Source organism: Orcinus orca, chromosome 5 (assembly GCF_937001465.1).
Source record: "Orcinus orca chromosome 5, mOrcOrc1.1, whole genome shotgun sequence".
Classification (NCBI taxonomy): domain Eukaryota; kingdom Metazoa; phylum Chordata; class Mammalia; order Artiodactyla; family Delphinidae; genus Orcinus; species Orcinus orca.
Genome location: NC_064563.1, coordinates 135340768 through 135364459, shown reverse-complemented (window position 1 = coordinate 135364459; position 23692 = coordinate 135340768). Strand labels below are relative to the sequence as shown.

At 40.0% G+C, this 23692-nt stretch overlaps 1 protein-coding gene across 1 annotated transcript; it reads left to right on the top strand.

The window, feature by feature from the left end:
* The first annotated feature begins 22058 nt into the window (after positions 1–22058).
* Positions 22059–22978, top strand: LOC101280189 (keratin-associated protein 11-1). Its single transcript, XM_004264508.1, has one exon. The coding sequence runs from the start codon at positions 22101–22103 to the stop codon at positions 22590–22592; it is 492 nt and encodes a 163-aa protein (XP_004264556.1). The 5' UTR covers positions 22059–22100; the 3' UTR covers positions 22593–22978.
* Positions 22979–23692: the final 714 nt, after the last annotated feature.

The following is a 23692-nucleotide window of genomic DNA, read 5'->3' as shown; positions in this document are numbered from 1 at the left end:
ATCCTCCTTCAGAACTTTAGGTTCTAAAGTTTAGAAGGACTATCTTTACCCCCGTCACCGTGGTGACTAGTGATGACCCAGTGAGCTGTTCTTGGCCATAGCTATAAAGATTATCAATAGATATAATGCACTTTAATTATAGCCAGCATGGAATTTGAGGATTTGTGTTAGAATCTTGAATCTTATTCCTGATCTAAAATGTGGAACTGTAACTGTTACATATACCAAGTCATTTGGACTCTATATTTCATTAATTGCATGCTATATACATATAGGTAAAAAGTTATGTGTGATTAAGAATTTACTATTATTTTAAGTAAATTGAAATTTTTATTTGGGAAAAACCAGACCCCTACAAAGCCTTGACTTAAATAACAGAGAAAGGGGAATAGAGAACAATTATTTAGTGAGCATCAAAATGTTGCCTCACCAGACTATATGGTATGTCCTATTATCATTTCCACTTACAGGCAAGGAAAGAGACTTCAGGAGGTTAATGCTTAATGTCACACAGCTAGTTGAGCCTAGGTTTTCTATGTAATCGTCACAGAAAACTGAGATAATACATGTTTTTTGCTTGCTGAATCTAAATTATGCAAATTACCTGGATAATTGGGTTTTCTATAATGGAAATCTGGAAAGACTTTCAATAAACTGGAATTTTTAGCATTTTTCCAGGAGAAGCTCCTTGGTCTTCTTGAGTCTACTGGCTACCCTTCCTTGATTTGAAAGTTTTTTTTTAAATCATTTCAGTGGTTGTTAAAAAAATTTTTTTTTGTCACTCTTTACTTGTTGCTAACTTCTATTCCCAGTATGTCAGTTATAATTAAGACATTGACATTCACCACCGGATCAGTGCAGTTACGTCACTCTCTTAATTGGAAGAGGGTGAATGTTAATCATTTGAATTATTATTATGATATTTTCAGGCCAAGAGTGCCAGGGAGGCTTTTTAATATGGAAATCCACCAAATGATAATAGGAAAAAATTTACTCCTTCCCAGTGTAGTTATAATTTAAAGGTGAAAATAAGTACAATGCAGCTAAATGGAATTATTAGTTGGTCAAACATTGTGACTTTACAAGCTATGAATAATGTCTTTCCTCAGAGTCTTCTCCTAAGATGTTTGCAGGAAATTTAAAGTACAACATAGATACCTCACTATCACTTTGTACAATTTGGAATTTAGTTTTTCAGTTTTAGTATTCTCTGGTATAAGAACAAACCTAATAGGATTAACTCTTAATTTATTTACCCCTAAGACACGAAAATCATTGCTCCAACTTTAGGAAGTATAAACTCAACATCAAATTTGGATAGGTGGCTGAAAACTAGGAAGATTTTTTATCTATAATTCTCTTAAGCCAGATTCCGGCGGGTAATTTGAAAGTGGCAAACTCCCTTATTACTAAATCCCAGAACCAAGAATTTCCTTTACGTCTCTCTTTTTTGCTTCTCCTTGCACTTATCTGTGAATGACATTTCCAATTCCTAGGAAAAAACACTTGAGTCAGCAATTGTCCACCTCAGTTTTGAAAATTCTCTGGAACTCCTACTTTTGGAAGCGTAGGATAGTCATCTCTCCTTATTTTAAGGTAATTGGGGTGAAAACTGTAACACTCAATGACAGTGTGCTTTCTTGTAGAGCCTTTTATGTATGAATCACAAAGCATTTTGCAAACTATAACTTAGTTCTTGCAGCTCCCTGGGGAGGCAGATCCCATTGACACTGTTTTACAGATGTTTATGAAACAGGAGCAGGGAGTTTCAGTGAATAGCCTCTGTTCAGGCAATGAGTCAGTGGGAAAGACTGGTAGAACTTTTGACATGCACCTTGAATGTGATGCCTTAAGAAGGGTGAGGAGTTAATAAATGAGCAAGATAAATGGAATCCATTTGAAGAACTGTTTTGCAATGAGCAATCATTGTTCTAATGAATTATTTAAAGTATGTCTTAGCTTAAATGAATCTGAAATTGCACTATATATTTTTCCTGGCAGCTAACCGTGGCATAAAACTTTTTGGGTCTACTGGTTTTTGAATTTAACGTTTATGTGTGTATATAAATGGGAGGCTGTGGGACAACTACTAGGGTAATTTTTGGTGGCCCCTAATAGGTGATGTCAATAACTAAAGAGGAAGATATTTAAAATATGCAACAGTAGAAAATACAATGGGAGAAGCAAAAAATAATTTCAATTGATTTAGTGTAATATTTAGGTATGTAACAGTGAACAATTAGAAAACTGGAAGCCACTTTGCATAGAGGTCGTTTAGTTAGTCCAACCTCTGCTACACTTAAAGCATTCCACTTAAGAGAGAATTCTATTTGCTAAAAGTAACTGAGGAGGCAGGACTTCATTAGATAATGTTAGAAATGGCCTGTAATTGAAATGTGTACGTCTATTTGCTGCTGGTGAAATGATTTAGTCACTGAGGGGGGCAGAACAGCTATCCAGGTTGGGCCTGGAGGCTGCACTTTGATTGGAGTTGCCAGAGGACCAGGGTCTCAGCTTTGCCTGCTGAGCCTTTTGGTTTTGTTAGTTTACCTGGGGTTAGCAGGCTCTGGAGGACTGAGTCAACTTAGCCAAACTTGAAAGAGACTGATGTATAAATGAAAGTGAAAATTTAATTCACTTTGACATCAGATGAGTTTAAATATCCAGTGCTGGATATTTAGTGCGTTGTATTTCTAGTAGGCGAGGCCAATTGGGAAACGAAATTAATATCAGAATTCTACTTGAAGAGTCTAGTTCGAGGGTTGGATGATCTGAATGACATGTTCATTATGTCTGAAAAAGATGCATTTGCCCAGTGGACAATGAGAACATCTGCTTGGCTGATCGGATGCCCTGTAGGCCTCTACTCTTCTGCAAAGATTATATTACCCTTGACATGTTTCCATTAGTTGGACTGCAGGTTCTCTAATGATAATTATTTGCCTGGGTATTGAGATGTAGAAGACAATTTAGTCTGAAAAAAATCCGTTTAGAAGGCATCTTTTCAAAAGTTGATTATTTCTGAAGCCATGCACACATTTCATTCATTTTATCTCTTTCATTTTAGATTGATTCTTACTGATTTCTATTACTATGCCCATCTTCTGATTTATAGCCCCAGAATCTGGATGGCACTAAACTGGGACTACTGTTATACTTAAATTACATATAACATAATTTCATCTCTCAAATTGCATCATTGCATATTAATCATTCCTTTTAGCTCTTCCTAGTTATTTTTTAGTTTTATTATTTTATGCCCATTTTCTTTTTTTTTTTTTTTTTTCGGTAAGAGGGCCTCTCACTGCTGTGACCTCTCCCATTGCGGAGCACAGGCTCCGGACACGCAGGCTCAGCGGCCATGGCTCACAGGCCCAGCCGCTCCACAGCATGTGGGATCTTCCCGGACCGGGGCATGAACCCACGTCCCCTGCATTGGCAGGCAGACTCTCAACCACTGCGCCACCAGGGAAGCCCTTCTTTTTTTTTTTTTGCAACACCTTATCTATTTTTGTACCTCTCCTAGAATAATATCTAAATCTGAAAGCTTCAGAACCAAAAGTCATTTTTTACTGTGGAGCTTACAGTAGATTTCTGGGCCAATAAAGAGAAGTTGGTGGCTGTATTGGTATCAAGAGGGGAAAAAGATACTAAAGCTAAGGGAGGAAATGAAAGATGAAATTGGGTATCCGGCCCAGTTGATTTTATTCCTGTAGGATCATTTGGTCAACCTTTAATTCTTTTGTTACTTAGCAAAAGCAATTTCTGTCTTTTGGGTCACCTCATAGTTCAATATCAAAGATAACCATGGTCAGAAAAGCAAGGACAGAGCATTGTTCTAGGATTCCTGTAAGAAGACTGGCCCTTTACCTTGAACTGTGACCTTCCTGACCTGTGGCTAGGTTGCATGCAGGGAGAGACACATCGTCTTAAAACACAAACAATGTCTGTGTTCCGTTTCACCCTCACCCTATGTAAAGAGACATCCCGAGGAAGCCGACTCTTAGACTCTAAAGCTGAAGCAGAAAGTGGAAGGCAGTCTAGCAGTTGGGAACAATTCACTCTTCTCAGCCCTACTACTCGTATTGGATATTCTTCGAATTTTAATTTCACCTTCATGATTTCCAAACCACAACAAATCACAGAACAATTCCATCTGAAATATAAGACTGCATAGTCTTCAAAGGGTTGGTTGAGACTGGTAGAGTTCTCATGGTTTCCAGTGATACCTGAGGCTCCCATATGTCTTACTACTTCATCTGTTATAGAACACACTGATTGTCCGTAGAGTCTGGAGTTTCATAGTGTTTAATGAGAAATAAAACCAGAGGAAAAGATTACTATTGAATGGCTGAAGCTACTTGAACGTACGGAGAATTGTCTTTAGCCAGATGCATTGTCTCTGCACATAGGCCTGCAGGTAAGTGGCTGGTACTCTGAGTCAAAAACTTGTCAAATTGGAGAGTTAGAGGGAGCTGTTGAGGTCATCGCATTGGTATCAATTCGAGTCACCTTCACAGGGAACTCACAGGAGATAATGAACTGTCTGTCTACTTTGAACATACCTAATAATATAGAATGTGAAATTCAGATTTTTCTCTGAGGGTACCCTAAGTCCATGTCAGGGATTTCCGGTTCAGTTCCGGCATCCTGGCAATTCAGGGAATAAGGTAATTTTAGTTTCATGGCCAAAATGATATTTTCAGTCCCACACTCTCATCTAGAATTTTGCCACTCCCCCACCAAGTAGTGACGTCTACTTCACATTCCCTCAGACGTGGGCCTTTGTGATGCTCTGAGACAGAATGTGGCCAAAGCTATGTTACATGACTTTGGAGCCTAGGTCAGTAAAAATGATAAAGCTTCTGCCTAGCTCTTGCTTTGAGGATTCTCACTCTTGGAGCCAGCCTCTTTGTTGGAGAACTCCTGGCCACACGAGGAGGCCATGAATAGGTATCCCAGCTGATGGCAATCATTGACTGACAGACACAAGAACAAATGATACTTCAGATAACTACAGCCTCCCAACTCCCGACCCCCCGCATCCCTCTATGCAGCCTGCAACAGAGACAAACCAGGCTTGTTGTGCTTTGTCCAAATTCCTGAGCCACAGAATCCATGGGCATAATAAATGGTTGTTTCGTCCACTAAGTTTTGGGGTAATTTGTTACACAGTAATTGATAAGCAGAAGAAGGAGTAGGGCTTTTGGATTATATATGTATGTGTGAGTGGGGTGTTTTTAAGTGGTAACATGCTCAGAATTAAAATAAGTTAAACTTTTAAAAATATTTATTAAACCATTTAAAATGTTTATTATTTAGATATCTATTAAACTATCTTATTAAACCATTAAAATATTTATTAAACCATTGCCATGATTTCTATCCTGACAATTTTTGCCATATTTTCATATTAAGTTCATTATTATTCAACTAACTTTTCTTTTTTTTTAATTATTTTTTATTTTTTATTTTGCGGTACGCGGGCCTCTCCCTGTTGTGGCCTGTCCTGTTGAGGAGCACAGGCTCCGGACACGCAGGCCCAGTGGTCATGGCTCGCGGGCCCAGCTGCTCCGCGGCATGTGGGATCTTCCCAGACTGGGGCACGAACCTGTGTCCCCTGCATCGGCAGGCGGACTCCCAACCACTGCACCACCAGGGAAGCCCCTCAACTAACTTTTTAATTTATATTAATTCACCTTTTTTTTTCATTCGTCATCAGTTTTATACACATCAGTGTATAGATGTCAATCCCAATCGCCCAATTCAGCACACCACCATCCCCACCCCACTGCAGTTTTCCCCACTTGGTGTCCATACGTCTGTTCTCTACATCTGTGTCTCAACTTCTGCCCTGCAAACCGGCTCATCTGTACCATTTTTCTAGGTTCCACATACATGCGTGAATATATGATATTTGTTTTTCTCTTTCTGACTTACCACTCTGTATGACAGTCTCTAGATCCATCCACGTCTCAACAAATGACTCAATTTCGTTCCTTTTTATGGCTGAGTAATATTCCATTGTATATATGTAGCACAACTTCTTTATCCATTAGTCTGTCGATGGGCATTTAGGTTGCTTCCATGACCTGGCTATTGTAAATAGTGCTGCAATGAACACTGGGGTGCACGTGTCCTTTTGAATTATGGTTTTCTCTGGGTATATGCCCAGTAGTGGGATTGCTGGATCATTTGGTAAATCTATTTTTAGTTTTTCTTTTTTTTTTTTTGGCGGTACCCAGGCCTCTCACTGTTGTGGCCTCTCCCGTTGTGGAGCACAGGCTCTGGACATGCAGGCTCAGTGGCCATGGCTCATGGGCCCAGCCGCTCCGTGGTGTGTGGGATCTTCCCAGACCGGGGCACGAACCCTTGTCCCCTGCATCGGCAGGCGGACTCTCAACCACTGTGCCACCAGGGAAGCCGTATTTTTAGTTTTTTAAGTAACCTCCATACTGTTCTCCATAGTGGCTGTATCAATTTACATTCCCACCAACAGTGCAAGAGGGTTCCCTTTTCTCCGCACCCTCTCCAGCATTTGTTGTTTGTAGATTTTCTGATGATGCCCATTCTAACTGGTGTGAGGTGATACCTCATTGTAGTTTTGATTTGCATTTCTCTAATAATTATGATGTTGAGCAGCTTTTCATGTGCTTCTTGGCCATCTGTATGTCTTCTTTGGAGAAATGTCTATTTAGGTCTTCTGCCCATTTTTGGATTGGGTTGTTTGTTTCTTTAATATTGAGCTGCATGAGCTATTTATATATTTTGGAGGTTAATCCTTTGTCCATTGATTCATTTGCAAATATTTTCTCCCATTCTGAGGGTTGTCTTTTTGTCTTGTTTATGGTTTCTTTTGCTGTGCAAAAGCTTTGAAGTTTTATTAGGTCCCATTTTATTATTTCTGTTTTTATTTCCATTACTCTAGGAGGTGGATCAAAAAAGATCTTGCTGTGATTTATGTCAAAGAGTGTTCTTCCTATGTTTTCCTCTAAGAGTTTTATAGTGTCCAGTGTTACAGTTAGGTCTAGAATCCATTTTGAGTTTATTTTTGTGTATGGTGTTAGGGACTGTTCTAATTTCATTCTTTTACATGTAGCTGTCCAGTTTTCCCAGCACCACTTACTGAAGAGATTGTCTTTCCTCCATTGTATATCTTTGCCTCCTTTGTCATAGATTAGTTGACCATAGGTACGTGGGTTTATCTCTGGGCTTTCTATCTTGTTCCATTGAACTATGTTTCTGTTTTTGTGCCAGTAACTTATTGTCTTGATTACTGTAGGTTTGTAGTATAGTCTGAAGTCAGGGAGTCTGATTCCTCCAGCTCCGTTTTTTTCCCTCAATACTGCTTTGGCTATTCGGGGTCTTTTTTGTCTCCATACAAATTTTAAGATGATTTGTTCTACTTCCATAAAAAATGCCATTGGTAATTTGATAGGGACTGCATTGAATCCGTAGATTGCTTTGGGTAGTATAGTCATTTTCACAATATTGATTCCTCCAATCCAAGAACATGGTATATCTCTCCATCTGTTGGTATCATCTTTAATTTCTTTCATCAGTGTCTTATAGTTTTCTGCAAACACGTCTTTTGTCTCCCTAGGTAGGTTTATTCCTAGGTATTTTATTCTTTTTGTTGCAGTGGTAAATGGGAGTGTTTCCATAGTTTCTCTTTCAGATTTTTCATCATTAGTGTATAGGAATGCAATAGATTTCTGTGCATTAATTTTGTATCCTGCAACTTTACCAAATTCATTGATTAACTCTAGTAGTTTTCTGGTGACATTTTTAGGATTCTCTATGTATAGTATCATGTCATCTGCAAACAGTGACAGTTTTACTTCTTCTTTTCCAATTTGTATTTCTTTTATTTCTTTTTCTTCTCTGATAGCCATGGCTAGGACTTCCAAAGCTATGTTGAATAATAATTTTGAGAGTTGACATCCTTGTCTAGTTCCTGATCTTAGAGGAAATGCTTTCAGTTTTTCACCATTCTCATATATGGCCTTTATTATGTTGAGGTAGGTTCCCTCTATGCCCACTTTCTGGAGAGTTTTTATCATAAATGGGTGTTGAATTTTGTCAAAGCTTTTAAACAAAAATAACTTAATCTCCATCCTATGTAATGATATCCATGAATTTATGGCTTGTATAACCTAGCCATACTTTATTAATACACTTAAAAATAAATATATAACTCTTAAGATTAAAAAGTGTTTAGTTAGTAACTAAAATTATCACCCATTGCATAGTTAGTGTATATCTCACTTTGGAAAAAAAAATCCTTCATTTTGGAAAACAACTGTGACATCAAGCTGACAATGAGATCTTTCAACCTTTTAGTGTTTGGGGTGTCAACTCTTAGGGACTAGCCTATTTGAGGAAACAACACAGTGTGATTGACATTACTTGGGAGAAATTAAAAATCTGCTTATATTGTAGCTGTGTTTAAGCACTTTTGCAGTTTCTCATTTGGTCATTTCAGAAATTGCTGTAAAAATGCAAATGTTACTTGTTTGATGCTCAGTTTGTGTACAAGATATTCCTTAGGCTTGCATGGACACAGACATGGATGTACCTTGAGGGGCTCTGAACTAAGGATCAGAAGGACCAGTTATTATTATTATTTTTTTTTATTTGCACCACTCAGCTTGTGGAATCTTAGTTCGCAGGTCGGCAGTGAAAGCGTGGAGTCCTAACCACCAGACCGCCAGGGAATTCCTTCACCAGTTACTTTTCTTAACTCAAATGGAAAGTGTTTGGAATCTGGTGTCTCAATCTGAGTTCTCTAAAAGCAGAGCTTGAGACAGTTAGTTTAGGAATCTTATTTCGGGGAATGCAGCAAAGGGGGAGTGAAATAGAGGAGGGAGGAAGGCCACCACAGAAATTGTTATCGAATCACCACTATCACAAGCAACCCATGCATGATTTTGAGGAACTTTCTGAAATAGTTTCAGAACTGTCTACCTGGAGGGTGAAAGGTGGGAACACTTACCCATTGGTTTGCATTTCCCATTGCTCAAGCAAGACCTCATTTCTGGGCAGTGCATACGGGAGTGCAGTCATTTAGCATGGACTTCCTTTGTAGAGGTGTCAGAGAAGACCTAGGACTGGAAGCAAGAAGTAGGTGAGTGGCCCTAAAATGAAGGAAGAAGTGTCTGGGTGCACCACCACGATGTTGGCTTAAGTCTGTGCAAAGAGGATGCAGTAAGAGATGGGATGAAATAATTTTGAACTAGTGTACAAGCATGTCTGATATACTTGGCAATGATGCTCCCTCTCTGAGACTTAGTTTCTCATCAGTCAGATGAGAGAAATAGACTAGAGGACTTTAAGATCCAGTTCTGATTGTCCAATTACTAACCTGAGATAGTACTGACCTAATGCTATACTCCTAATCCCCTGGATAGGCAGATCAGACCAAGAAGGGTTGGGCTGAAAGGGCATAAGCACAGGTCAGACCAAGAAGGGTTGGGCTGAAAGGGCATAAGCACAGGTCAGCTAGGTGATGCTAAGACAAGACTTATACTTCTCCTGTCTCTTACGTAGCTCCTAGCATCTTTACCCTGCTGGGTACTAAGTAGGCCCTGAATATTTCTGTATTAGGGAAGGATAATACATCTGTGTGACCTGGAGACTTCTCTCTCAGGCCCTATGCATAAACATTACTCAGGTCTGATCACAAGTGGGTTCACCTCTTATTACTTGAAAGACTGGACATGGAGCACATGCCAGCTACACATGGGATGTCCTGCAAGAGAGTTTGCTGTGGCCTCAAAACTTGGGATTCTACCCATTTTTATTGATAGCACCCTGATTCTGATTCCCAGTAAAGGCATCCATGAAAAAATACATGAATTTGAAAACTGGCATCAAGAAAAAGAGAATGGTGGTTCAATTTAGGATTTTTCAACCTTGATATTATCCTCTGAGGGTTTGTTTGTCTACAAGTCATGTAGCTGGTGATTGCTATTCTCAAGTTCCAAAAGCAGCGACTATTTTGCTGGTCTTTGTTTGCTTCTTTCACTTACCTGCTTTCTGCCTTACATTTCCCTCCAGCCCCAAAGATTCAAACCTTCTTATGATTGATGTTTTTTTGAAAAGAGTTTGGAAAATGAATTTCAGTTCAGTTTTGGTGCAAATCACTCAGCCTTCGGGGGTTTATAATGTCTTGGTTAATAGGATTCTGGAGATTCAACCCAGAGGTCTGTGTGAAGTTGGGAGAAAAATGGCAGAGCAATTCAGCCTAGATGTAGTTAATTTTTAAAGCAGTCTTTATGTTCTGTATTTAAATTTCAAATTCTCTTTTTATATTTCATAAGAGACAATGAATAGCTTCAATTTGAGAATGTGAGCATCCTGAAAAAGTGCAGAATGACAGAATCTCATTTTATGCTTTTTAATTTTTCAGCAAGTTAACTATTCCTCCATTTGATGAGACTAAGTGAATTTTTTGAACCGGCATTGGTCAACATTATTACCCCAACTTTGTGATGAAAAGTATCCTTCCAGCATATCAAACCTTCAACCTCCTACATTTGCTTAACTCTTTTTACTCTCAAACACTTGGCCTTGTAAGTGATCGCTGTGATTCAGTTTTGAGTGAAAGAATTGCTCATTTCCAGTCTGTGATAATTATTGTATAAGGTTTAGATTATTCTAAACAAATGAGAGAAAATTACCCATCACAGATGAAGATAATGGGTAGTAATTCTTTAATCTCTCCTCATCTGCTCTCATCACACCCTACTCTCACTTCACGCCCTGCAGACACAAGAATAATCTTCACAAATCTTTTCGCTGGGTTGAAGTTTCATATTGCATATAACTAGGTCATGATAGCTGCTGTCCGCATAAATTTTTCCACACATTCCAATGAAAGGATGATTTATTGATTTCATTTAACAACATTGTAGACTTAGATTTGTGTAGAGTTTCTTCAAGCTTCATGTGGCTGTCAGTGAATATTTCTTCACCTTTGCATCTTACAGTCCATGCAGATGAAGAGTCTAGATGCTTGCATTTAAATATTGAATGTACGAGAGTATAAAGTAGCTTTCTTAACTCTTCATAAGATACTGTAAGACATGAGCCTCTTCTGTTTTCCAGAGAGCCTGCCAGGTGCTAAATAGAAAGCAATCTGTTGAGGAGATCCCTAGATTTAATTACTTAAAGAATCTATTTGTTTTGCTTACTTTGTGACTGGAAGAAAACTAAAATATCATCTTAAAGTGATTTCAAAGTTTGTGAATCCTGTTTTTCAGAAGGGTCTTGCCACCTACATCTGAAAAGTCAATTCACTCCTCTGCTGTTCTCTAATAATTAGTTGTATGCTTTGCCATTTTAAATAATTTTAATTTCAAATCATAGTTCCTAGCTATTGAAGGCTTTTCGTCTCTTCCTGTTTTTTTGTAGTGACCTTGCATTTTATTCTAATGAAGTAAAATTGTCAAAAGTATATAGAATGTAAAAACACATGAAGTTTAAAGATAGCAGTGCTTGTAACTTACTGTTTAAAATTTTATTTATTTTTGTTGTCAATTGATGAAACTGGAGTAGAAATAAAGACTAAGTCTTTGTAGTATCATCAATGGAACATTGATTGATTGATATTTTAAAATAAATTTTTGCTTGAACTGTAATGAAGGCATCTCACCATGTTTAAATATTCCCAGCGTAGGTTGACAGCTCATGGCTCTGTTTTTTTAATTTTTTTTTATTTTTGCGGTACACGGGCCTCTCACTGTTGTGGCCTCTCCCGTTGCAGAGCACAGGCTCCGGACATGCAGGCTCAGTGGCCATGGCTCACAGGCCGCTCTGCGGCATGTGGGATCTTCCCAGACTGGGGCACGAACCCATGTCCCCTGCATCGGCAGGCGGACTCTCAACCACTGCGCCACCAGGGAAGCCCCTCATGGCTCTGTTTTATTTGCATCTCATCTTAGCCAAATATAAGTTGTGTGACGTTGACTAGCCATTCAACCTCCCTGAACTTCAGCTTCTTTGTGTGACATGATACCTAGTCCATAGGGTTGCTGGAAGCATTCAGTTGTGATGGTGTGTGTGAAGCCTCTAACTTAATGCCTGGAAGAGGCTCAAAAAATGTTCATTTCCTTCCTTCTGAAGCTGATGGAAGATATTTTCTAGAATATTTTTTACTTGTCATTTTCATGCAGTGGCAAAGAAGAATCAAGGCAGAGTAATGATTTCTACAAATCTCTTCTATTCCAGAAATGTGGCAATGTGTACTGAAAACTTCTCCTGTGTCACTTTACCACTAACTTCACATTTTCACTTGGTTGCTTGATTAATTTACATGATGAAGTACTTCTCCACATCAGCCTATGAATCCATGGCTGTTAGAAGCCTGTAAACCTCGCATCTATTTTCAAACAAGCAAGCCAGCCCTTGCAGCCAGGGACTGTGACCTTCAAACACCAACTGGGACATTCCCCATCGTGGGAAGAGCATAGTCCCAACCTTGTGGAAAGTAGTCATCTCGTTAATTTCTCTCCATACCTGAGAACACTCTGCGAGTCACTGAGGGAGTGATGGTCTGATCTCTGGGAATTATAATACCTCCCACAGCACAGCATCGTCTTGTTGGGGTGTGTTATTAGCCTCCAAATTAGAGCTGTGGGAAGCTCCCAACATGGCTTCAGTGAGATGAATAGAGAATGAAGCATTTGGCAAAAGGACTTCTGATGAGTTCTAACATAAAGCCGTTTGCTTTGTGCATGTGTAAAATGCAGTCTACTGTAGCCCTCGAATATATATAAATCCATTGTTGTTCCTCTTTCCTACCCCAAATAAACCAGTTTACAAAATGAGTCAGATCTTACAGCTGTTTTGATGTAGAAATATCACCAACCACTTAGGCTGTGTTGAAGTGGCTTATTTTGCCAGAGTTGAAATGGTTGTGTACAGACGGATCAAAAGGGTCAGTCATTTTGGTGTTGAGGATTGACTCTATTCTAGCAAAAGGAAATAAAGGAGAATGATATCCTTCTATGGTTTCCCCAAGAATAAAAAGAATAATTAAACGTTATAGTACGCTGTTCACACATCCATTCATCACCAAATATTGATTAAAGGCCTGCTTTCACCACACCAGCAAAGACTGCCGCCTGCCATCCACTGTACAAGGAGGGGTGTTGCTCCAGGACCTTGCTTCAGATGTGGAAAAAAAAAAAAAAAAAGGAGCCAGAGGTCCTGGAATTTCATTTTGTCTCTGAAATTTCCTAGTTGTGTGATCTTAGCAAAAGTAGATTGCAGGGGGAAGATGGCAGAAGAGTAAGACACGGAGATCACCTTCCTCCCCACAGATACATCAGAAATACATCTACACGTGGAACAACTCCTACAGAACACCTACTGAACGCAGGCAGAAGACCTCAGACCTCCCAAAAGGCAAGAAACTCCCCACGTACCTGGGTAGGGCAAAAGAAAAAAGAATAAACAGAAACAAAAGAATAGGGACGGGACCTGCACCGGTGGGAGGGAGCCGTGAAGGAGGCAAGGTTTCCACACACTAGAAGCCCCTTTGCGGGCGGAGACTGCGGGTAGCGGAGAGGGGAAGCTTCGTAGCCACGGAGGAGAGCACAGCAACAGGGGTGCGGAGGGCAAATTGGAGAGATTCCCGCACGGAGGATCGGTGCTGAACAGCACTCACCAGCCCGAGAGGCTTGTCTGCTCACCCGCCGGGGCAGGCGGGGGCTGGGAGCTGAGGCACGGGCTTCGGTCGGAGCGCAGGGAGAGGACTGCGGTTGGCGGCATGAACACAGCCTGCAGGGGGTTAGTATACCACGGCTAGCCGGGAGGGAGTCCGGGGAAAAGTCTGGAGCTGCTGAAGAGGCAAGAGACCATTGTTTCTGGATGCGTGAGGAGAGGGGATTAAGAGCGCTGCTTAAAGGAGCTCCAGAGATCGGTGCGAGTCTCAGCTAAAAGCACGGACCCCAGAAACGGGCATGAGACGCTAAGGATGCTGCTGCTGCTACCAAGAAGCCTGTGTGCGAGCACAGGTCACTATCCACACCACCCCTCTCAGGAGCCTGTGCAGCCAGCCACTACCAGGGTCCGGGGATCCAGGGACAACTTCCCTGGGAGAATGCATGGCGCACCTCAGGCTGGTGCCTGGTGCAAAGTCCCACTGGCCTCTGCCGCTGCAGGCTCGCCCCGCACTCCGAGCCCCTCCTTCCCTGCGGCCTGAGTGAGCCAGAGCCCCAGAATCAGTGGCTCCTTGAACCCCGTCCTGTCTGAGCGAAGAACAGACGCCCTCTGGCGACCTACACGCAGAGGCGGGGCCAAATGCAAAGCTGAACCCCGGGAGTTGTGTGAACAAAGAAGAGAAAGGGAAATCTCTCCCAGCAGCCTCAGGAGCAGCGGATTAAATCTGCACTATCAACTTGATGTACCCTGCATCTGTGGAATACCTGAATAGACAACGAATCATCACAAATAGAGGAGGTGGACTTTGAGGGTAAGATATATTATTTTTTCCTCTTTTCCTCTTTTTGTGAGTGTGTATGTGTATGCTTCTGTGTGAGATTTTGTCTGTATAGCTTTGCTTTCACCATTTGTCCTAGGGGTCTGTCCGTCCATTTGTTTGTTTGTTTTTTACTTAAAATTTTTTTTTCTTTCTTAATAATTATTTTTTATTTTAACAACTTTATTTTATTTTATCTTTATTTCATTTTATTTTATCCTCTTTCCTTCTTTCTTTCTTTTTCTCCATTTTATTCTGAGCTATGTGGTTGAAAGGCTCTTTGTGCTACAGCCAGGAGTCAGTGCTGTGCCTCTGAGGTGAAAGAGTCAACTTCAGGACACTGGTCCACATGAGACCTCCCAGCTCCATGTAATATCAAATGGCGAAAATCTCCCTGAGATCTCCATCTCAACACCAACACCCAGCTTCACTCAATGACCAGCAAGCTACAGTGCTGGACACCCTATCCCAAACAACTAGCAAGACAGGAACACAATCCCACCCATTAGCAGAGAGGCTGCCTAAAATCATAATAAGTCCACAGACACTGAAAAACACAACACCAGACGTGGACCTGCCCACCAGAAAGACAAGATCCAGCCTCATGCACCAGAACACAGGCAGTAGCCCCCTCCACCAGGAAGCCTACACAACCCACTGAACCAACTTTAGCCACTGGGGACAGACAACAAAAACAACGGGAACTACAAACCTGCAGCCTGCAAAAAGGAGAACCCAAACACAGTAAGATAAGCAAAATGAGAAGACAGAAAAACACACAGCAAATGAAGGAGCAAGATAAAAGCCCAACAGACGTAACAAATGAAGAGGAAATAGGCAGTCTACCGGAAAAAGAATTCAGAATAATGATAGTAAAGATGATCTAAAATCTTGGAAATAGAATAGAGAAAATGCAAGAAACATTTAACAAGGACCTAGAAGAACTAAAGAGGAAACAAGCAATGATGAATAACACAATAAATGAAATTAAAAATACTCTAGAAGGGATCAATAGCAGAATAACTGAGGCAGAAGAACGGATAAGTGACCTGGAAGATAAAATAGTGGAAATAACTACTGCAGAGCAGAATAAAGAAAAAAGAATGAAAAGAACTGAGGACAGTCTCAGAGACCTCTGGGACAACATTAAATGCACCAACATTCGAATTATAGGGGTCCCATAAGAAGAGGAGGAAAAGAAAGGGACTGAGAAAATATTTGAAGAGATTATAGTTGAAAACTTCCCTAATATGGGAAAGGAAATAGTTAATCAAGTCCAGGAAGCACAGAGAGTCCCATACAGGATAAATCCAAGGAGAAACATGACAAGACATATATTAATCAAACTGTTAAAAATTAAATACAAAGAAAACATATTAAAAGCAGCAAGGGAAAAACAACATATAACATACAAGGGAATCCCAATAAGGTTAACAGCTGATCTTTCAGCAGAAACTCTGCAAGCCAGAAGGGACTGGCAGGACATATTTAAAGTGATGAAGGAGAAAAACCTGTAACCAAGATTACTCTACCCTGCAAGGATCTCATTTAGATTTGATGGAGAAATTAAAACCTTTACAGACAAGCAAAAGCTGAGAGAGTTCAGCACCACCAAATCAGCTTTACAACAAATGCTAAAGGAACTTCTCTAGGCAAGAAACACAAGAGAAGGAAAAGACCTACAATAACAAACCCAAATCAATTTAGAAAATGGGAATAGGAACATACATATTGATAATTACCTTAAATGTAAATGGACTAAATGCTCCCACCAAAAGACACAGACTGCCTGAATGGATACAAAAACAAGACCCATATATATGCTGTCTACAAGAGACCCACTTCAGACCTAGAGACACATACAGACTCAAAGTGAGGGGATGGAAAAAGATATGGAAAAAGATATTCCATGCAAATGGAAACCAAAAGAAATCTGGAGTAGCAATTCTTATATCAGAAAAAAATAGACTTTAAAATAAAGACTATTACAAGAGTCAAAGAAGGACACTACATAATGATCAAGGGATCGATCCAAGAAGAACATATAACAATTGTAAATATTTATGCACCCAACATAGGAGCACCTCAATACATAAGGTGAATACTAACAGCCATAAAAGGGGAAATTGACAGTAACACATTCATAGTAGGGGACTTTAACACCCCACTTTCATCAATAGACAGTTTATCCAAAATGAAAATAAATAAGGAAACACAAGCTATAATGATACATTAAACAAGATTGACTTAATTGATATTTATAAGATATTTCAACCAAAAACAACAGAATACATATTTTTCTCAAGTGCTCATGGAATATTCTCCAGGATAGATCATAACTTGGGTCACAAATCAAGCCTTGGTAAATTTAAGAAAATTGAAATTATATCAAGTATCTTTTCCAACCAAAATGCTATAAGACTAGATATCAATTACAGGAAAAGATCAGTAAAAAATAGAAACACATGGAAGCTAAACAATACACTACTTAATAACGAAGTGATCACTTAAGAAATCAAGGAGGAAATCAAAAAATACCTAGAAACAAATGACAATGGAGACACGACGACCCAAAACCTATGGGATGCAGCAAAAGCAGTTCTAAGAAGGAAGTTTATAGCAATACAATCCTACCTTAAGAAACAAGAAACATCCCGAATAAACAACCTAACCTTGCACCTAAAGCAATTAGAGAAAGAAGAACAAAAAACCCCGCAAGTTAGCCAAAGGAAAGAAATCATAAAGATCAGATCAGAAATAAATGAAAAAGAAATGAAGGGAACGATAGGAAAGATCAATAAAACTAAAAGCTGGTTCTTTGAGAAGATAAACAAAATTGATAAACCACTAGCCAGACTCATCAAGAAAAAAAGGGAGAAGACTCAAATCAATAGAATTAGAAATGAAAAAGGAGAAGTAACAACTGACACTGCAGAAATACAAAGGTTCATGAGAGATTACTACAAGCAACTATATGCCAATAAAATGGACAACCTGGAAGAAATGGACAAATTCTTAGAAAAGCACAACCTTCCAAGACTGAACCAGGAAGAAATAGAAAATATAAACAGACCAATCACAAGGACTGAATTTGAAACTGTGATTAAAAATCTTCCAACAAACAAAAGCCCAGGACCAGATGGCTTCACAGGTGAATTATATGAAATATTTAGAGAAGAGCTAACACCTATCCTACTCAAACTCTTCCAAGTTATAGCAGAGGGATAAACTCTCCCAAACTCATTCTATGAGGCCACCATCACCCTGATACCAAAACCAGACAAGGATGTCACAAAGAAAGAAAACTACAGGCCAATATCACTGATGAACATAGATGCAAAAATCCTCAACAAAATACTAGCAAAAAGAATCCAACAGCACATTAAAAGGGTCATACACCATGATCAAGTGGCGTTTATTCCAGGAATGCAAGGATTCTTCAATATACGCAAATCAATCAACGTGAAACACTATATTAACAAATTGAAGGAGAAAAACCGTATGATCATCTCAATAGATGCAGAGAAAGCTTTCAACAAAATTCAACACCGATTTATGATAAAAACCCTGCAGAAAGTAGGCATAGAGGGAACTTTCCTCAACATAATAAAGGCCATATATGACAAACCCACAGCCAACATCATCCCCAATGGTGAAAAAATGAAAGCATTTCCACTAAGATCAGGAACAAGACAAAGTTGCCCACTCTCACCACTCTTATTCAACATAGATTTGGAAGTATTAGCCGCAGCAATCAGAGAAGAAAAGGAAGTTAAAGGAATCCAAATCAGAACAGAAGAAATAAAGCTGTCACTGTTTGCAGATGACATGATCCTATACATAGAGAATCATAAGGATGCTACCAGAAAACTACTAGATCTACTCAATGAATTTGGTAAAGTAGCAGGATACAAAATTAATGCACAGAAATGTCTGGCATTCCTATACACTAATGATGAAAAATCTGAAAGTGAAATTAAGAAAACACTCCCATTTACCATTGCAACAAAAAGAATAAAATATCTAGGAATAAACCTACCTAAGGAGAAAAAAGACCTTCATGCAGAAAACTATAAGACACTGATGAAAGAAATTAAAGATATTACAAAAAGATGGAGAGATATACCATGTTCTTGGATTGGAAGAAGCAACATTGTGAAGATGACTCTACTACCCAAAGGAATCTACAGATTCAATGCAATCCCTATCAAACTACCACTGGCATTTTTCACAGAAGTAGAACAAAAAATTTCACAATTTGTATGGAAACACAAAAGACCCCGAATAGCCAAAGCAATCTTGAGAACGAAAAACTAAGCTGGAAGAATCAGGCTCCCTGACTTCAGACTATACTACAAAACTACAGTAATCAAGACAGTATGGTACTGGCACAAAAACAGAATGATAGATCAATGGAACACGATAGAGAGCCCATATGGTCACCTTATCTTTTTTTTTTTCGGCAGTACGCTTGCCTCTCACTGTTGTGGCCTCTCCTGTTGTGGAGCACAGGCTCTGGATGCACAGGCTCAGCGGCCATGGCTCATGGGCCCAGCTGCTCCATGGCATTTGGTATCTTCCCGGACCGGGTCACGAACCTGTGTCCCCTGCATCTGCAGGCAGACTCTCAAGCCCTGCACCACCAGGGAAGCCGGGTCACCTTATCTTTGATAAAGGAGGCAGGAATGTACCGTGGAGAAAGGACAGCCTCTTCAATAAGTGGTTCTGGGAAAACTGGACAGGTATATGTAAAAGTATGAGATTAGAACACTCCCTAACACCATACATAAAAATAAACTCAAAATGGATTTAAATGTAAGGGCAGACACTATCAAACTCTTAGAGGAAAACATAGGTAGAACACTCTATGACATAAATCACAGCATGATCCTTTTTGATCCACCTCCTAGAGAAATGGAAATAAAAAGAAAAATAAACAAATGGGACCTAATGAAACTTCAAAGCTTTTGCACAGCAAAGGAAACCATAAACAAGACCAAAAGACAAACCTCAGAATGGGACAAAATATTTGCAAATGAAGCAACTGACAAAAGATTAATCTCCAAAATCTACAAGCAGCTCATGGAGCTCAATAACAAAAAACCAAACAACCCAATCCAATAATGGGCAGAATACCTAAATAGGCATTTCTCCAAAGAAGATATACAGATTGCCAAGAAACACATGAAAGAATGCTCAACTTCATTAATCATTAGAGAAATGCAAATCAAAACTACAATGAGATATCATCTCATACCAGTCAGAATGGCCTTCATCAAAAAATCTAGAAACAATAAATGCTGGAGAGGGTGTGGAGAAAAGGGAACACTCTTGCATTGCTGGTGGGAATGTGAATTGGTACAGGCTCTATGGAGAAGAGTTGGAGGTTCCTTAAAAAACTACAAATAGAACTACCATATGACACAGCAATCCCACTACTGGGCATATACCCTGAGAAAACCATAATTCAAAAAGAGTCATGTACCAAAATGTTCATTGCAGCTCTATTTACAATAGGCAGGACATGGAAGCAACCTAAGAGTCCATCAACGGATGAATGGATAAAGAAGATATGGCACATATATACAATGGAATATTACTCAGCTATAAAAAGAAATGAAATTTAGTTATTTGTAGTGAGGCAGATGGACCTAGAGTCTGTCATACAGAGTGAAGTAAGTCAGAAAGAGAAAGACAAATACCGTATGCTAACACATATATATGGAATCTAAGAAAAAAATAATGTCATGAAGAACCTAGGGGTAAGATGGGAATAAAGACACAGACCTACTGGAGAACGGACTTGAGGATATGGGGAGGGGGAAGGGTGAGCTGTGACAAAGTGAGAGAGTGGCATGGACATATATACACTACCAAACGTAAAATGATAGCTAGTGGGAAGCAGCCGCATAGCACAGGGAGATCAGCTCGGTGCTTTGTGACCACCTAGAGGGGTGGGATATGGAGGCTGGGAGGGAGGGAGATGCAAGAGGGAAGAGATATGGGAACATATGTATATGTATAACTGATTCCCTTTGTTATAAAGCAGAAACTAACACACCAGTGTAAAGCATTTGTACTCCAATAAAGATGTAAAAAAAAAAAAAAAGCACAAGCAACAAAAGCAAAAACAAACAAGTGGGACCACATCAAATGAACAAGCATCTACACAGAAAAAGAAAATATCAACACAATGAAAAGCTAACCTATGGATTGGGAGAAAATATTTGCAAACCATATGTCTGATAAGGAATTAATATCTAAAATTTATAAGAAACTGATACATATCAATAGCAAAGAAAAAGATAATTTTATTAAAAATTGGTCAGAGGACTAGAATAAATATTCTTCCGAGAAAGATATACAAATGTCCACCAGGTATAGAATGTTTTAAAATTCCTACCCAGACCCTAAAATCCTATAAATATCTTCAGTGTATTTCTCTTTTTAACACACTATTATCTGTAAAATGGTATTCTCTCAAACTGCATTAAATCCAAAAAACTTACTTTGTTAGATTAACAGAAAAAAAAACAAAAACACAAAAAAACACAAAAAAACGGCCTGCTTTCTCCCACTTTCTCCTTCCCTTATCCTTGATGGAGACAGTGACCTTAAAGAGCCTTTGGTTTGTTCATAATAAAAGTGCATCCTATCTTACGTTTTTGTGTGAAAATAAATATCTTTTGAATATAATGAGCGTCTTGGGAGAAAGACACCCTACCCTTTCAAATTAACGTTATAATAATTTAAAAAATTAACTAAGCCTGTTCCACTGGCATATTGATGAGTGTTCTGAGCCACTCTTATCCATTGTTACAAGATTAAACATTTTAGGAATAAAGCTCATCCAATTTATTTAGAAAGAAACTTGGCTACAAATGCAGTCCCACTTAATTAGCTTCCGATTTGCTTTGCTGCTTAGACATAAAAGGCGAGTCCCACTGCCCTCTAACCTTCCTAGGGGCATCTTGCTCTGATCACCTAATTGATCTTCCAAGCCAGTTTATACTCTGGATATGTCTTTGTGTCCTTTTTCCTGACAGGTGTTGTCATTGTCATTTTGAAGCATATTCAAGAATGTTCCTTGTTCATTAGAAGCTCCGTTAGCTATGGGAGGGTGACTGATTAAGTTATGCCTAAAACATTAAGTATCAACAACAACCCAAACTCCGTGTGGGTGTGTAATTAGTCCCAGTCAGAAGGGAGAGAGTGTCATGGTGGAATGGTGGCATGTTTGATGTTACTGTCAGATGGACACTCATTGTATCCAAGCAAAATGAATGAAGGATGAAGTGTGGGCTGGGATGACCAATAACTTTGAAGCTGTCAACCAACCTTCTTACTCCTGGGACTAAGTACAGTCCAGAAGCCTATGATTTAGTTACCAAACTACTAAACTTTCTTTATGAAGATGAAGGCTTCTCAAGAGACAATTAACCTGGAGAGTCACAAGATGTTCTAAGGCAAGCCAGTGTGAGCCAAGGAAGCCAGGAAGACTGGGCTGGGAGCCCCACCCACCAGCAAGGATATATAAAAGCTCGGGAGCCTGAGGTGGCATTTACAGTTCAGGAGCCAGTTTCTGCAAGTTACTCACATCTCTCCGTCCGGCACCATGTCCTACAACTGCTCCACAAAGAAACGCTCTTCCAGGCTGATTGGAGGACAGTACACTGTGCCAGTGGCCCCAGTTGCCACAGTTTCTACCCCGGATGTCGACTGCCTGAGTGGCATCTATTTGCCCAGCTCCTTCCAAACTGGCTCCTGGCTCCTGGACCACTGTCAGAAGACCTGCTGCGAGCCCACTGCTTGCCAGCCAACCTGCTACCAGCCAACTCCTTGTGTCTCCAGCCCTGTCCAGGTGACCTGCTCTCGGAAGACCACTTGTGTCTCCAACCCTTGCTCAACTCCCTGCAGCCGGCCGCTCACCTTTGTCTCCAGTGGCTGTCAGCCCCTGGGCGGCATCTCTACTGTGTGCCAACCAGTGAAAAGTGTCTCCACTGTCTGCCAGCCGGTGGGAGGAGTCTCCACCATCTGCCAACCAGCCTGCGGGGTCTCCAGGATGTACCAGCAGTCCTGCGTGTCCAGCTGCCGAAGACTTTGCTGAGTTTGCAGAGGCCCGTGAGCGAATCAAGACTCCACGACCTGCCAACTGTGTTTCCAGGATCTTCCAACAAGCTGCCTGTCCCTGAATAACTCTTCATTGCTGACCCCCTGTTCCGTCTGATTGCTGGCTGCCAGGCTTGAATAAGCTGACTTTGGCAATCTAACGTTTTTCTGGCCAGCACCAATCTTGTTTTAGGGGTTTGATCACTGGTGGCACGTATACCTCTGGATGTTTCCAGAAACTTACCACCGATGCCCCAGTCTCTAGTGGCTTTGACATGTTTTGACCTAGTTGCTTTGTCTTCTAGCTTGTTTTTGTGCCTCGGAAAAAGGGAACTTGTTTCGCTCTGTATTTCTCAATAAACCTTAATTACTTGGCATTGCAAATGTACGTCTCAGGAGAGTTCTTTATCTGCAAGAATTTTTGCTGTCTGTGAATCATTCTTTGCTGATTAGGTCTGATTTTCTTTTACAAGAATGGAGTATGGGTTCAGTCACTGTGTTTAATGACAAGCAAGGGATTATCTTATATTTTACTTGGTTAGAGAGTCTTTGGACATGTACTCAAGTAGAGTGAATAGTCCTCTATATTTCCCCCATTTTTTTATGGGCTTGCAGAATAATTTCCATGCAGGACAAAGAAATGTTACCTGAGAAACCAGGTAGTTTGGGGAATTGTACAGCGAAGGGGACAATGGAGTCAGTTAGAGGTTCAGGGTCTTACTTCATCAGAGGACCACAGTGGAAAACTTTGCAAAGGATTCCTCCATGATTAGATGGGAGGCAGGGAGAAGGAGGAAGGATAAAGAAGTCAGTTTCTAGGCCCTGAGGTTTATGGCATCAAAAAGGTGGCTGTAGCTTTCTAGTTCCCTCACTTGCTGCTGTGTATTGGTAGACCCCCAAACATGTTCTGAGTAAACTAAAGTTCTGCATTTTAGTTAATCTGGGCAGGGAAGACTTAAAAACAAATTTCAAACACATGTTGGTTTATTTTAATACTTAGAGCCTTATTTTGTGCTTGCTTTCAATTGGAGCCCACATGCAGATAAAACAAGCCATCTGGACTGGTGGTCAACATGCTAACTCCTTCTGCCTTTTATA